Below are 12,333 nucleotides of genomic sequence, written 5' to 3' on the forward strand. Positions count from 1 at the left end.
TGCACTTCCTTTCTCTCATTTCCCATCCTGCATTGCGCTGTCTCTAGTCTAATCACTAGGGAGGCAGTATCTGAATACCCAGCCCTCTGCTGTTCCAGGATGATTGTAGGAGTTGGGCATTCAGAGACATTCGGGCCAAATAATTAGTAAACCCAAAGTAAAGTGCACACACACGTGCTGTAGCAACATGAAAGGCAGACATGGTGGGGATTGCAGACAGTATGTCTGCAGAGCTGAGAGCAGTGTGAGTGCAGAAATACAGCCTGTGAAAATAGCCCCTCAGCCACAGCTAAGAAAATGTCCCAGCATCCTAGTTACTACAGAAGCTCAATACCTAGCAACAGGCAGTGGATTGCAGAAGAGCTGGAAAGGAGACCTCTAGTGGCAGCTACTTCAGCCTTGATTTACAGTGATTGTGAACACTACCGTGTGAGCGCAGAAGTGCAGCCTGTGAAGATAGCCCCTCTGCCACAGCTAAAACAACCACCAGGCAGTGGATTGCAGAAGAGATGGAAGGGAGACCCCTAGTGGCAGCTACTTCAGCCTTGATTTACTGTGATAAAATGGAGAAACAATTAATGAAACTATATTACAAGATTGATTAAATACACACAAGCTATTAGATGACCATCAGTTGTCTGAAAAGTTAGTGCCCCTTTAAACGGAACCTGTCATGATCTTTGAGCCTCATAAACTACATTATTGAGCTCAAAGATGAGGGAATGGTGAGTATGGGGAGCTGTGTTTCATACTCACAAGGCTCCCCATTCCAGCGCTGTGCCCCCTGTGTTGGCATGTGTACATAGTGTGTCCCTTTCTGCACATGCATCTCCCATAGAGATAATTGGGAGATAGAGTTACTCTGCGTGCATCAAGAGCTGGAATGGGCCGCTGGTGAGTATGAAACACAACCCCCAGACGTAGATCATGATAGGTCCCCTTTAAGATGTACTTTACAGATGTATACTTGAACTCTACCTGTACATTGAATTCTATGTAGTTCACAGGGATTTTCTCCGAGTCCCTTCGCTGCGTGAACAGTAAGGCGCACTGTTTTGCTAAGCCATTTGCTATGCTAATAAACTTCTTTGTATTTCTTGCAGATTCTGACAAGCAGATGCCTGGAGCAGCTTGATCAAAAGAAAAGCTATGTACTTGGCAACATACATCATATTGAGCAAGCTGCCACTGATCTCAAGGTATGAGGCATATCTAAAAAGCAGAAAGCACTGCAGGGTTACGTTTTGTACACAAATGTTGCAAGCGCTCTATTTGCTTGACTCCAGGTTGAGGGATATATATTCCAGGGCTCTCAAATGTAATCAGTAAAATCCACTGACTGTGCCTGACATAATTCACAATTTGCTGTAATGAATGGTAGAGTCTCAAACCTCGAACTCCTGAACTAAGCGATCTCCCTCCAGACATCTTCATCATCAGGATCCTTCAGCTACTACAACATACACAATTATGGAATATTTCCAAACACATATGCTATAAATGACTTATCCAACCACAGACAAAGATACATATAAAAGATAGCAGCAAGTAATGATGCATCCTGAACACCTCCATGTAAGATAAATATTCAACAGCAAGTAGGGGGCGATTCAGACGAGCGTACAATTGTGCGCACAAAAACGCGTGCCTATTAGAACCATTGGTTTCCCCATGTGTTCACATGTCCGTGTTTTACAGGCATGCAAACGCGCGCACCTGTAAAAGATAGGACATGTGTGCACCATAGGTCTGTGGTGCGTGTCAATATTACCCAGCGGGAAGTCCCCTTGACAATGAACACTGTGGCAGCACTGTCACAGTGATCAGTGCCAAGAGGACTCCCCGCAGAGAGTAAACAATCCCCTGCCACAGCTGTCACAGCTGTGGCAGAGGATCGTGATGTTCTCCCATTGCTTTCAATGGGGCCGGCGGTTCTGCAGTCCCATTGAAAGCAATGGGCTGCAGGCAAGCCCTGCAGGGATTTTCGTGGAAGGGCTTTGAATATAAGCCCTTCCCTGAAAAATCATCCATAGAATGTGTTAAGAATAAAAAAAATATATACACTGCTCTGATTCTGTTTCAGCAGGCGGGGATTTTAAATCCCCGCCTGCTGTAAGGGCTGTAACTGATTGGCCGAGCGCTCAGCCAGTCACAGGCAGCTCTCAGCCATTCACTGAATGGCAACTGAGTGCTGCCTGTGATTGGTGACAGCACTCAGCTAATCACAGGCAGAGCTTGGCCATTCAATGGTGTAACATGAGCGTCAGATTACAGGACCGGCAGTCATTGTGGATGGATTTCCAGATTATCTTGGTGATGTAAGTGATGAACAGGGAGAACGAGTTCACCAGGAATTAAGGACCGTGGAAGAACAGGACTGCAGGTGATGGGAGACTCATATGATGGCGGACTACTGGTGACCGTGGAAGAACAGAACTGCGGATGATGGGGGACGGATATGATGGCGGACTACTGGTGACCGTAGAAGAACAGAACTACGGGCGATAGGATATACATATGATGGCGGACTACTGGTGACCGTGGAAGAAAAGAACTGCTGGTGATGGGAGATGCATATGATGGCGGACTACTGGTGACCGTGGAAGAACAGGACTGCGGACGATGGGAGACGCATATGATGGCGGACTACTGGTGACCGTGGAAGAACAGAACTACGGGCGATGGGAGACGCATATGATGGCGGACTACTGGTGAAACATCCAGCACGAATGTCCAGAAATATCTCATCACAGGAAATCACAGAAATGTAGTTTCATCAACATCTCAATGAAAAAACTGTCTTGTTTCATTCGTGTTCTCAGGATTTATCTCTGTATCTTTCAGCTTTTGATTGGCAGCCATTACATGTATAATACAATATGTGTACATGGTTACATTTATATGGACACATGTCATATCTTGCTAAGCAGACCTGATGGAGAAAAACTAATATCATTTTCAGAATCTATGACCCCCCAAAAGTTCTGACATCTCAGTCATCAAACATTGTGTCCCTCAGTGATATCGTTCGAAAAATTGGTCAAACAAGCGATAACACTGGCCTACAAACAAAACTTTTTTGTTTCACAAAAATACTTAATAGTGATTCTAGTAGTATTTCACCTTTGAGACCAATAAACTGTGTTTTTACGCAGGGACGAGCATCGCTGCCTGAATGGAGACAGAATGAGCCTGGAATCGTTCCTGGCCGCTCGCCTCCATTCATAGCAGGCAGTCGTTCTGTTTACTGCTGTTTACACCAAACAATACATCATTCAGTTTTCTGCATGCAGAAACTGAACAATGAAGGAGAAACTGAAGGATGCCGCTCGGCGCATGCGCTTACACTAAACGATTATCGCTTAGATCCTCCCTTGGCATAGGAGGCTGCACAATCATTCCACAAATATTTCATTCAGACTAATGTATTATAGAAATAATCATAATGGGTACATAAAGGTACATAATGCTGGTAAGGTATAATGGGCCAAAATTACATGGAATGGACAAAAATGGCCAATCGGTGTGTTGTGAAATCAAGGTTGTGTGTAGCTTAGAGGCAGCCCATGTGGCTACTATGGTGCCATAGAGATCGTGGGGCTCACACTAGGCTCTTCTGATCTGGTTAGGAAAATTTGGCGCCATTAGACAATTAAGATGGTGAGAGGAACATCAGTAGAAGCCCCTAGGATGAGAAAAATGTAATTCATCTAAAAGGGAAGGTAATGAAATAGTGCAGTCTGCTGTTTCTCCCACAAGGCCCCCTGCTGTCACATTGTTGACTTGTCGGTGGCACTCAACAGACTGTAAAAGATATTTTTTATTGCCATAGCCTTATCAGTACAAGTCAGCTGAAAAGTCTTACAAAGCTCTAACCTTTGGTGTGAATGGAACATGATCTGCTCCGCTTTGATTGCTGACACTTTCCTTCTCCCATCTGTGTTTCTAGGCCCACACTTTGGCAAGCGTAGATACGCTGTCAGTGAAATTTACAGAGCTCAGACTGCTCCTGGGCGAAGAGGAGAAACTAGCAAAGAAATTTATTGAAGATAAGGCAAAGTTGGCACTTTGGGCGTATGATGCTCAGATAGAGTCCGGCCGTGACCAGATATGTGCCATGGACAAATTTAAAGCCCATGTCAGAAGAATACTTCAACAACCTGATGCTGTACGACTCATTCAGGTAACACGGTCTTACTGTAACCACGTTTCAAAAGGGCTTAACCTTCTGTTTTAGAGATCTTATATGTATGTTTCCAATGGGAAATTTAATCAAAATGATCTTCTAAGGGGGGGTTTTCATCTGCGTTGGAACATCTGATTGGAGATCCGGCACAAAATACTGGAAGAAAAATCATTGCATGCAGCCAGGGGCATAACTAAAGGCTCATGGGCCCGGGGGCAAACGTTTATCTTGGGGGCCCCCCAACTTCTCTTAACTCCTTAAAGCAGAGGCGTAACTTAAAGCTCCTGGGCCCCAATGCAAAACCTGTAACGGGGCCCCCAACTATAATGCTTTATTCATGGTACTGGGCTCCCTATATGGAGAGGAAAGACCTTATGGGCCCCCTTAGGTTCTTAGGCCCGGGTGCAACTGCATCCCCTATAGTTACACCAGTGCATGCAGCACTTTTTCTTCTGGCTAAAAGTTGGACAGCTGAGCGAAAAGCCAATGGATCCCATTATAGTCAATGGGGTCCGTTTGGCTAATTTGGTTCTATCATATAACAAAGACATTCGGCCCAAGGATTTCCCTTTCCTGCTCCCCGAATGGAACAGGAAATTGGAACCCACTCAACTAAAAAGTGAAGCCACCCTAACATGAACAAACACGTTATATTGAAAGACCAAGAGAGCGCATTGGTCCGATATTTGATAATTGAAAAGACAAATTCATAAAAATTACAAAACTTTACCAGTGACCAACCTGCTCTACTGGTCTTCCAATATAATGTGCTTTTTTCTTTATAGTGCTTTGGGCAGTGAGCCCCGGATATTTAGACATTTATTAGGCCGCATTCACACAAACGTATTTGTGAACTCCAACACCATTTATGTAACGAATAAGAGGGCTCTCTAGAGCGGTTATACTCCTTCGGTGCCACACATAGAGTTCTGGAAATCTGCCACAACTTTGTAAGCGTTGTCATGTACTAGAATTGGCTATTGTATAGAATGCTGTGGCAGAAACTTAATGGTAATGCGAAAGGGTATAAGAGCTGTAAAGTGTCTCAAAATTGATGGTACTGCAAGATTAGGAGAGGCGAACTGCAGTAAGAGGGCCTGCAGGGTGTAATTCCTTTATTAGTGCCTGTTAATAGGTACTGTGGTAGGCTGTATTTGGGTGTATACTGCTAAAGGGGTACTGTGGATGGCATTACAATAAGGGGCATTGTTAATTACTATTAAGGCACTGCTATCAGGGGTGATGCTGAGTGCACTGCTATGGGTGTCCCAGAGATTGTCCTTGTTCTTATAATTGTGACATCCAGGGGCATAGCTAAAGGCTCATGGGCCCGGGTGCAAAAGTTTATCTTGAGGCCCCCCCAACACCCCTGAATGCAGAGGCGTAACTTGAAGCGTCTGGGCCCCAATGCAAAATCTGTAAGAGAGTCCCAAACTATAATGCTTTATTCATAGTACTGGGCTCCTTATATAGAGAAGAGAGGCCTTAAAGGGGTTGCCCCGAGAAAGCAAGTGGGGGTAAGCACTTCTGTATGGCCATATTAATGCACTTTGTAATATACATCGTGCATTAAATATGAGCCATACAGAAGTTATTCACTTACCTGCTCCGTTGCTGGCGTCCCCGTCTCCATGGTGCCGTCTAATTTCAGCGTCTAATCTCCCGATTAGACGCGCTTGCGCAGAAGGGTCTTCTCCCTTCTCTTGGGTCTCGGCACGAGCGGCGTTCTGGCTCCGCCCCCTTCTACGCGTCATCGCGTAGCTCCGCCCCGTCACGTGTGCCGATTCCAGCCAATCAGGAGGCTGGAATCGGCAATGGACCGCACAGAGCCCACGGTGCACCATGGGAGAAGACCCGCGGTGCATCGTGGGTGAAGATCCCGGCGGCCATCTTGGTAAGGTAAGTAAGAAGTCGCCGCAGAGCAGGGATTCGGGTAAGTACTAAACTTTTTTTTTTTTTTAACCCATCCCTTGTGTTTGTCTCGCGCCGAACGGGGGGCCTATTGAAAAAAAAAAAGAAGCCGTTTCGGCGCGGGACAACCCCTTTAAGGGCCCCCTAAGGCTCCTGGGTACGGGTGCAACTGCATCCCCTGCATTCCCTATGGTTACGCCAGTGGTGACATCTCATGTGGTAGCTTAGTTCATTTCATGTTCAGTCATATTGATTGGTGCATTGGAAAGCCCACATTGTTTAACCTTTGCATCATGGTGTATATGGGCTTTATGTACTGATGCTTCATATAGAACACTATACATGGTAGTAGTATTCTTCAACCTGTGCCATTGAGAATCTACTACTCCAAGCATGTTCTCCCATCTGCAGACCTTTAGAGCATGCTAGGAGTTGTAGTTTTTTCTTCTTGTAAATCTATCTTGTTGCAAAATTCCAACTCCCGCATGTCCTAATAGCTGCAGACCTCCAGGGCTACCCCTGCATTGTATACATAGTGTGTCATATGGAGCATACTGCAGTTTTCATTTGATTGGATTCCATATGGAATGAGTCAGAAAAGAAATGTCTGTGTATGAAATTGCAATAGAGGTACAGTAAAGGCCCCGGATGCTCTATTTGGGGAGTCCTACTAATTCTTTAATGATGTGGCTCTTTTCGGCTTCTAAGGAGTTATCGGTATTGCAGTGTATTACTGTATGCCTGTGAACATAAAACAGGCAGACAGCCAATCAGGCCCTTGCTCTGGCAAGGGTTTTATAGGCATGCACACTTAGTAGACCTAGAGGCCATGGTAGTCCCTCAACACCCTGTGATTGTGTTGCCGCATCTGAGGGATTAAACAGTCGGGATTGGAGTTATTTTTTTTAATCCCATCCATTGCAACATAGTGCCGGCTGTAATATACAGCTGACACCCACTGGGATGGTTTCTTTGCCCAGGCACCATCCCCATGCTATACATTTAAGTGCATAATGTCAGCGCAGTGAATATTCAGCATTTTGGACCAAGAAGCTAAAAAAATGAATGAGGCCTAACAAAACAATTTATGGGGTTGCAGCAGCATTATCTCCTCTAGGATATGCTGGAACATCCTTGTATCCTCCATGTTCTACCACTGTTGGCCTAATCCAAACTCTCATCCAAAAAAAAACTTTGCCGCCCCTTTTATTTCCGATGGCTGCATAACTTAGTGGTGTCTTGCCAATTAGAGTGTTCTCCATTGACTTGTGCTTTCTTTTAGGATTTCACCTCAGTTGAAAAGGAAATGAAAAGTCAGACCATTCCGGCTGAGCAGTTGCATCCAGTCCCTGTCAAATTTGAACATGTAGAGAAATACTATAAGGCCTTCTTAGACAACCTCAAATCTTCAATCAAGGAGCCGCCTAGAATCCGCCTTCAAAAAAGTAAGAGCAGCACATTGAAACTTCTCCAAAACACTTCTTCTTTGATAGGACCACCCCTTAAATAGACCAGATTTTATCTCTATTTGTCACTTAAATATAGTGACTAAGTAGACCAGTGTTCCCCAACTCCAGTCCTCGGGGACCCCCAACAGGTCATGTTTTCAGGATTTCCTCAGCATTGCACAGGTGATGTAATTATGCCAAACCATGCCCACGTGTGGCAGCTGAGGGCCATACAATTTGCTGGCAAATTGTACGAACATTGGCTGCACCACAACCAAGCTCAGTACATAAATACAGTACCAGAACCAAGCTCATAATATATGGCACTAAATATGACACAGGAACCAGGCATATAACATAAATATGGCACCAGAACCAACAACTATATATCTTGTGTATATGGTCAGTTTCAGACAAGCATTTTATGGATGCACTTGTGGATCTATAGAGATCTAATAGTATACGTTCAGATGAGTAGACCCGCAGTGCATTTGCGCTTTTCTGAAATTGGCCTGGGAGTGATCACAGTGCAGTTACTTCCAGTGATTACAGGTGACGTCGTCTCTGATTGGTGACATCTAGTTTTGTTTTTCTTATATTTTGGTCTACACCACATTGAAGACTTTTTACCATAATTTATCTCTGCATACTCTCCCCATTCTGCTGCTACCTCCAACGAACCTCTCAGTACCTCCCATAGTACTGGTAATCCTTCTGTGGCTCAACTTATAGTAACACACTTTGTGGATCCAATTAGTTATAGTGACCCGCTCTCTGGTCCCTCTTAGTTATAGCAACCTATTCTGTGGCCCCACTTAATTATAGCAATCCCTTCTGTGGCCCCACTTAGTTATAGCAACCTCTTCTGTGGCCCCATTTAGTTATAGCACCTCCTTCTGTTGCCTCACTTAGTTATAGCAACCCCTTTTGTGGTCCCACTTAGTTATAGCAATCCCTTTTGTGTCCCCACTTAGTTATATCAACTCCTTCTGTGGCCCCACATAGTTATATCAACTCCTTCTGTGGCCCCACATAGTTATATCAACTCCTTCTGTGGCCCCACATAGTTATATCAACTCCTTCTGTGGCCCCACATAGTTATAGCAACCCATTCTGTGGCCCCACTTAATTATAGCAATCCCTTCTGTGGGCCCACTTAGTTATAGCAACCTCTTCTGTGGCCACACTTAGTTATAGCAACCTCCTCTGTGGCCCCACTTAGTTATAGCAACTCCTTCTGTGGCGCCACTTAGTTATAGCAACCTCCTCTGTGGCCCCACTTAATTATAGCAATCCCTTCTGTGGACCAACTTAGTTATAGCAACTTCTTCCGTGGCCCCACTTAGTTATAGCAACCTCTTCTGTGGCCCCACTTAGTTATAGCAACCCCTTCTGTGGCCCCACTTAGTTATAGCAACCCCTTCTGTGGCCCCACTTAGTTATAGCAACTTCTTCTGTTGCCCCACTTAGTTATAGCAACCTCTTCTGTGGCCCCACTTAGTTATAGCAACTTCTTCTGTTGCCCCCACTTAGTTATAGCAACCTCTTCTGTGGCCCCACTTAGTTATAGCAACCTCTTCTGTGGCCCCACTTAGTTATAGCAACTTCTTCTGTTGCCCCACTTAGTTATAGCAACCTCTTCTGTGGCCCCACTTAGTTATAGCAACCCCTTCTGTGGCCCCACTTGGTTGTAGTGCTCACTCTTAGTACTGGAGCCCCTTTTACCTTATGGTGGCCCCTGTACGTAATAGTTCCCCCTTCTGTAACTCCCACCAAGTAATGGTGCCTGCTCCTCCTGAACCTCTGTACAGAGACATCACATCACTCCTAAATTATTCCATGCAGTGCGAGAAGCCATGTGTTTGATGCAGAGTATCTGACTCCTCTCCCATCACTTGCTCTAAAGAGTACTTGACAAAGATCACTATGTGATCGAAACGTTGCACAGAGGAATAAAGACAACATTGGCATAACTATTGCATCATTATTGCTGCTACGGCTTACCTTCTACTTGCTCTAAAGAGTACGGTGTATGCCAGACACAGGGAGGAGTCCCTGCATAAAGCGTGTGGATTTTGGCACTGCATGCAGTAAGTTATTATACATGTGATGCCCTGAGGTGCGGCTGATGTCACATTCCTGTGTGCAGGCCCGAGCGGTGATGGTACCTGACAGACTTGTAACTGTGGAAAGAGGTGGCCGATCATTAAGAGGGGCAGTTTGGATAGCTAAGGATTCCCATAGACCCTCAGGCTCCAAGCAGGCGCCCAAACAGCCCCATTATAATTCGCCACCGTGTACATTCAACATTAACTGGTCTTCTTAGGTGCATACTGGGCGGACTACTGCCTGACAATTGCCGAACTACCTCCCAAGATAGTCATTCAAGTGAATGGCGGCTGTGTGGGCCAGAGATGGTACCAGCCCGCCTGCCTCCCTTCACAGTGACCAGGATCGCTTAAACATTGAGCAGCTCCCGTTTACAAGGCCTGATGGTCGCTAAAATAGTTTCGCTAAAAACCAAGTGACTCCGACAAGTGAGTGATTTCTCGCTCAGTGCCCTCTCCACAGCCTTTTTTTCGTAACTCCTTTATCAATCGACGTCACTGTATGAGGGCTTGTTTTTTGCGGGACGACTTGTATTTTTCAATGGTGCTATTTAATGGGCCATATAATGTACTGAAAAACTTTTAGTTTAGTTTACTTCAAGTAAAGGAAAATTAAAAAAAAAAGTCATTCTGCCATCTTTCAGTGCGTCTTGCTTCTACGGCGCACAAACTGCAACAGAAATTACCTGTTAACTTTATTGTATGGGTCAGTACGATTGCTGCGATACCAAACTTGTATAGGTTTTTTTTTGCTGTAGTACTTGTATTTTTTTTCCAAAAACTTAATTTTTAAAAATTATTTTCTGCCGCCATCTTCTGCGCGCAATAACTTTTTAATTTTTCCATCGACACAGTTGTGCGAAGGCTCATTTTTTGCGATACATCCTGTAGTTTATATTGGTACCACTTCGGAATACATACAACTTTTTGATCGCTTTTTATTGAATTTTTTTCTGGGAGACTGGGTAACCGAAAAAGTGCATTTCTGGTGTTCTTTATTTTTATTTTTTTCAGACGACGTGCGGGGTAAATAATGGGCTACTTTGGTAGATTGGAGTTTTACGGACTCGATGATACCAAATACGTACAGTATTTTTGTTTTATGATTTAGATTTTTTTATTATAGATATGGCAAAAGGGGGGTGATTTAAACTTTTATAAATTTTTTTTTTTACAATTAGTAAAACTTTATTCATCTTATTTTTACCTTCTTTTTTTTTTACCCCCCCCCCGCCTCCACCCCAGGGGACCACAATTAGCAATGCTTTGATCGCTCCTGCAGTATGATGTAATGCCATGCATTGCATCATACTGCAATCTGACAGGCAGCCTACCAAGCCACCCCACGGGGATACCTTGATAGGCAGTCTACTAAGGCAGCCCTGGGGCCTTTTAGAAGGTCCCCGGCTGCCATGACACCCACACGGCTCCCTGCGATCTCATTGCAGGGGGGCTGTACAGGACCCCTGAACATCATTAAGGGGATTTCGCGATCTCTTTTCATAAATAGACAGTCGATACAGGCCGTCAAAAGGTGTATCAGCGGTTAAGGGGTTAAAAGTACGTCTAGACTTCCTTAAGACATATGGTCTTAAGGAATTAATAGTAAATATTATTTTAATCAATTTAATCTTTTCTTACTGCTATTTCTTATCTTTTTTTATAGTAATTATCTATTTATTATAACTACTCAAGAGCATCGCCTTTTTCGAGTAACTGCTGGCTCGTCCCTGAAGACTCAGGGGGGCGGCGCAGGGCAGCGGGGGGGGGGGGGGGGAGCAGGGAGGAGAGTGAGATCTCTCTCCCTCCTGATCCCCTCCGCAACCCCCGCTCACCCCCGCCCCCCCGAATCTCCAGGGACGAGCCAGCAGTTACTCAAAAAAGGCGATGCTCTCTCTCTCTCTCTCTCTCTCTCGAGTATATCGCCCTACCGAGTATGCTCGCTCATCTCTAATAACTACCTAATTTTCTTAGTCATCAACTAAATATACATTTGTTTCTTTTCCTTTCTTATGACCTTTGTTTATTCTAATTTATGGCCTCACACATCTCCATGTTTTATATTCACCTAATAATTATACCACTCCTCAATATTGAAATTGCAACATGAAGAAAGACAAGCCGGTACTGGTGTATCTTGACGCCACCGGAAGCTAGGGGTTTGATAGGGCTTGGATGCGGGAACGCCCCTAACACACCCCTAGCTCCCGATTGGCGGACATTTGTAAGGTCCTAGCAATACAGTCGGTAGAGATTTTTGGCTGTCCTGGAGGGTTACAGTTAAAGAGATTATTGTCCCAGCAGGAGAATAATCCCTAACCGTCCAGGGCAGGCAAATATCTCTACATACTATATGAAGCAGCCGTCCCCATTCAATCTGCCCTCCACAAACTGCTGCTTCCGGACAGAGGGGATACGGACACCAGGGACCACCAGCAGCAGCATCGCTGCTTGGTACAGAAGCAAGCAGTGGGGAAGTGCCAGGGAACACAGTCGTGGAGGTGACAAGTGGGGCCCCTCGGGGAGCCTGGCACACTCACATGAGTAGCAGCAGGGAAGCGCCAGAAACACAGTCACGGAGATGACCTCTGGGGCCGGCTGGGGAGCCTGCTACACTCACATCTGCAACATTGGGGAATGGCCGGACTGCACTGTGCTGCTGCTGCCGCCTCGGCATACA

The 12,333-nt window shown here is 45.1% G+C and overlaps 1 protein-coding gene across 1 annotated transcript in view; it reads left to right on the forward strand.

The window, feature by feature from the left end:
• The window catches only part of TRIM14 (tripartite motif containing 14), a 38,515-nt gene that overhangs the window by 19,769 nt on the left and 6,413 nt on the right, over positions 1 to 12,333 (forward strand). Inside the window, exons 2-4 of the mRNA XM_066604475.1 lie at positions 1,104 to 1,199; positions 3,950 to 4,183; positions 7,380 to 7,542. Coding sequence (XP_066460572.1) covers positions 1,104 to 1,199; positions 3,950 to 4,183; positions 7,380 to 7,542 — 493 coding nt within the window. The remainder of the gene's footprint in view (positions 1 to 1,103; positions 1,200 to 3,949; positions 4,184 to 7,379; positions 7,543 to 12,333) is intronic.

This window comes from Eleutherodactylus coqui, chromosome 5 (assembly GCF_035609145.1).
Source record: "Eleutherodactylus coqui strain aEleCoq1 chromosome 5, aEleCoq1.hap1, whole genome shotgun sequence".
Classification (NCBI taxonomy): domain Eukaryota; kingdom Metazoa; phylum Chordata; class Amphibia; order Anura; family Eleutherodactylidae; genus Eleutherodactylus; species Eleutherodactylus coqui.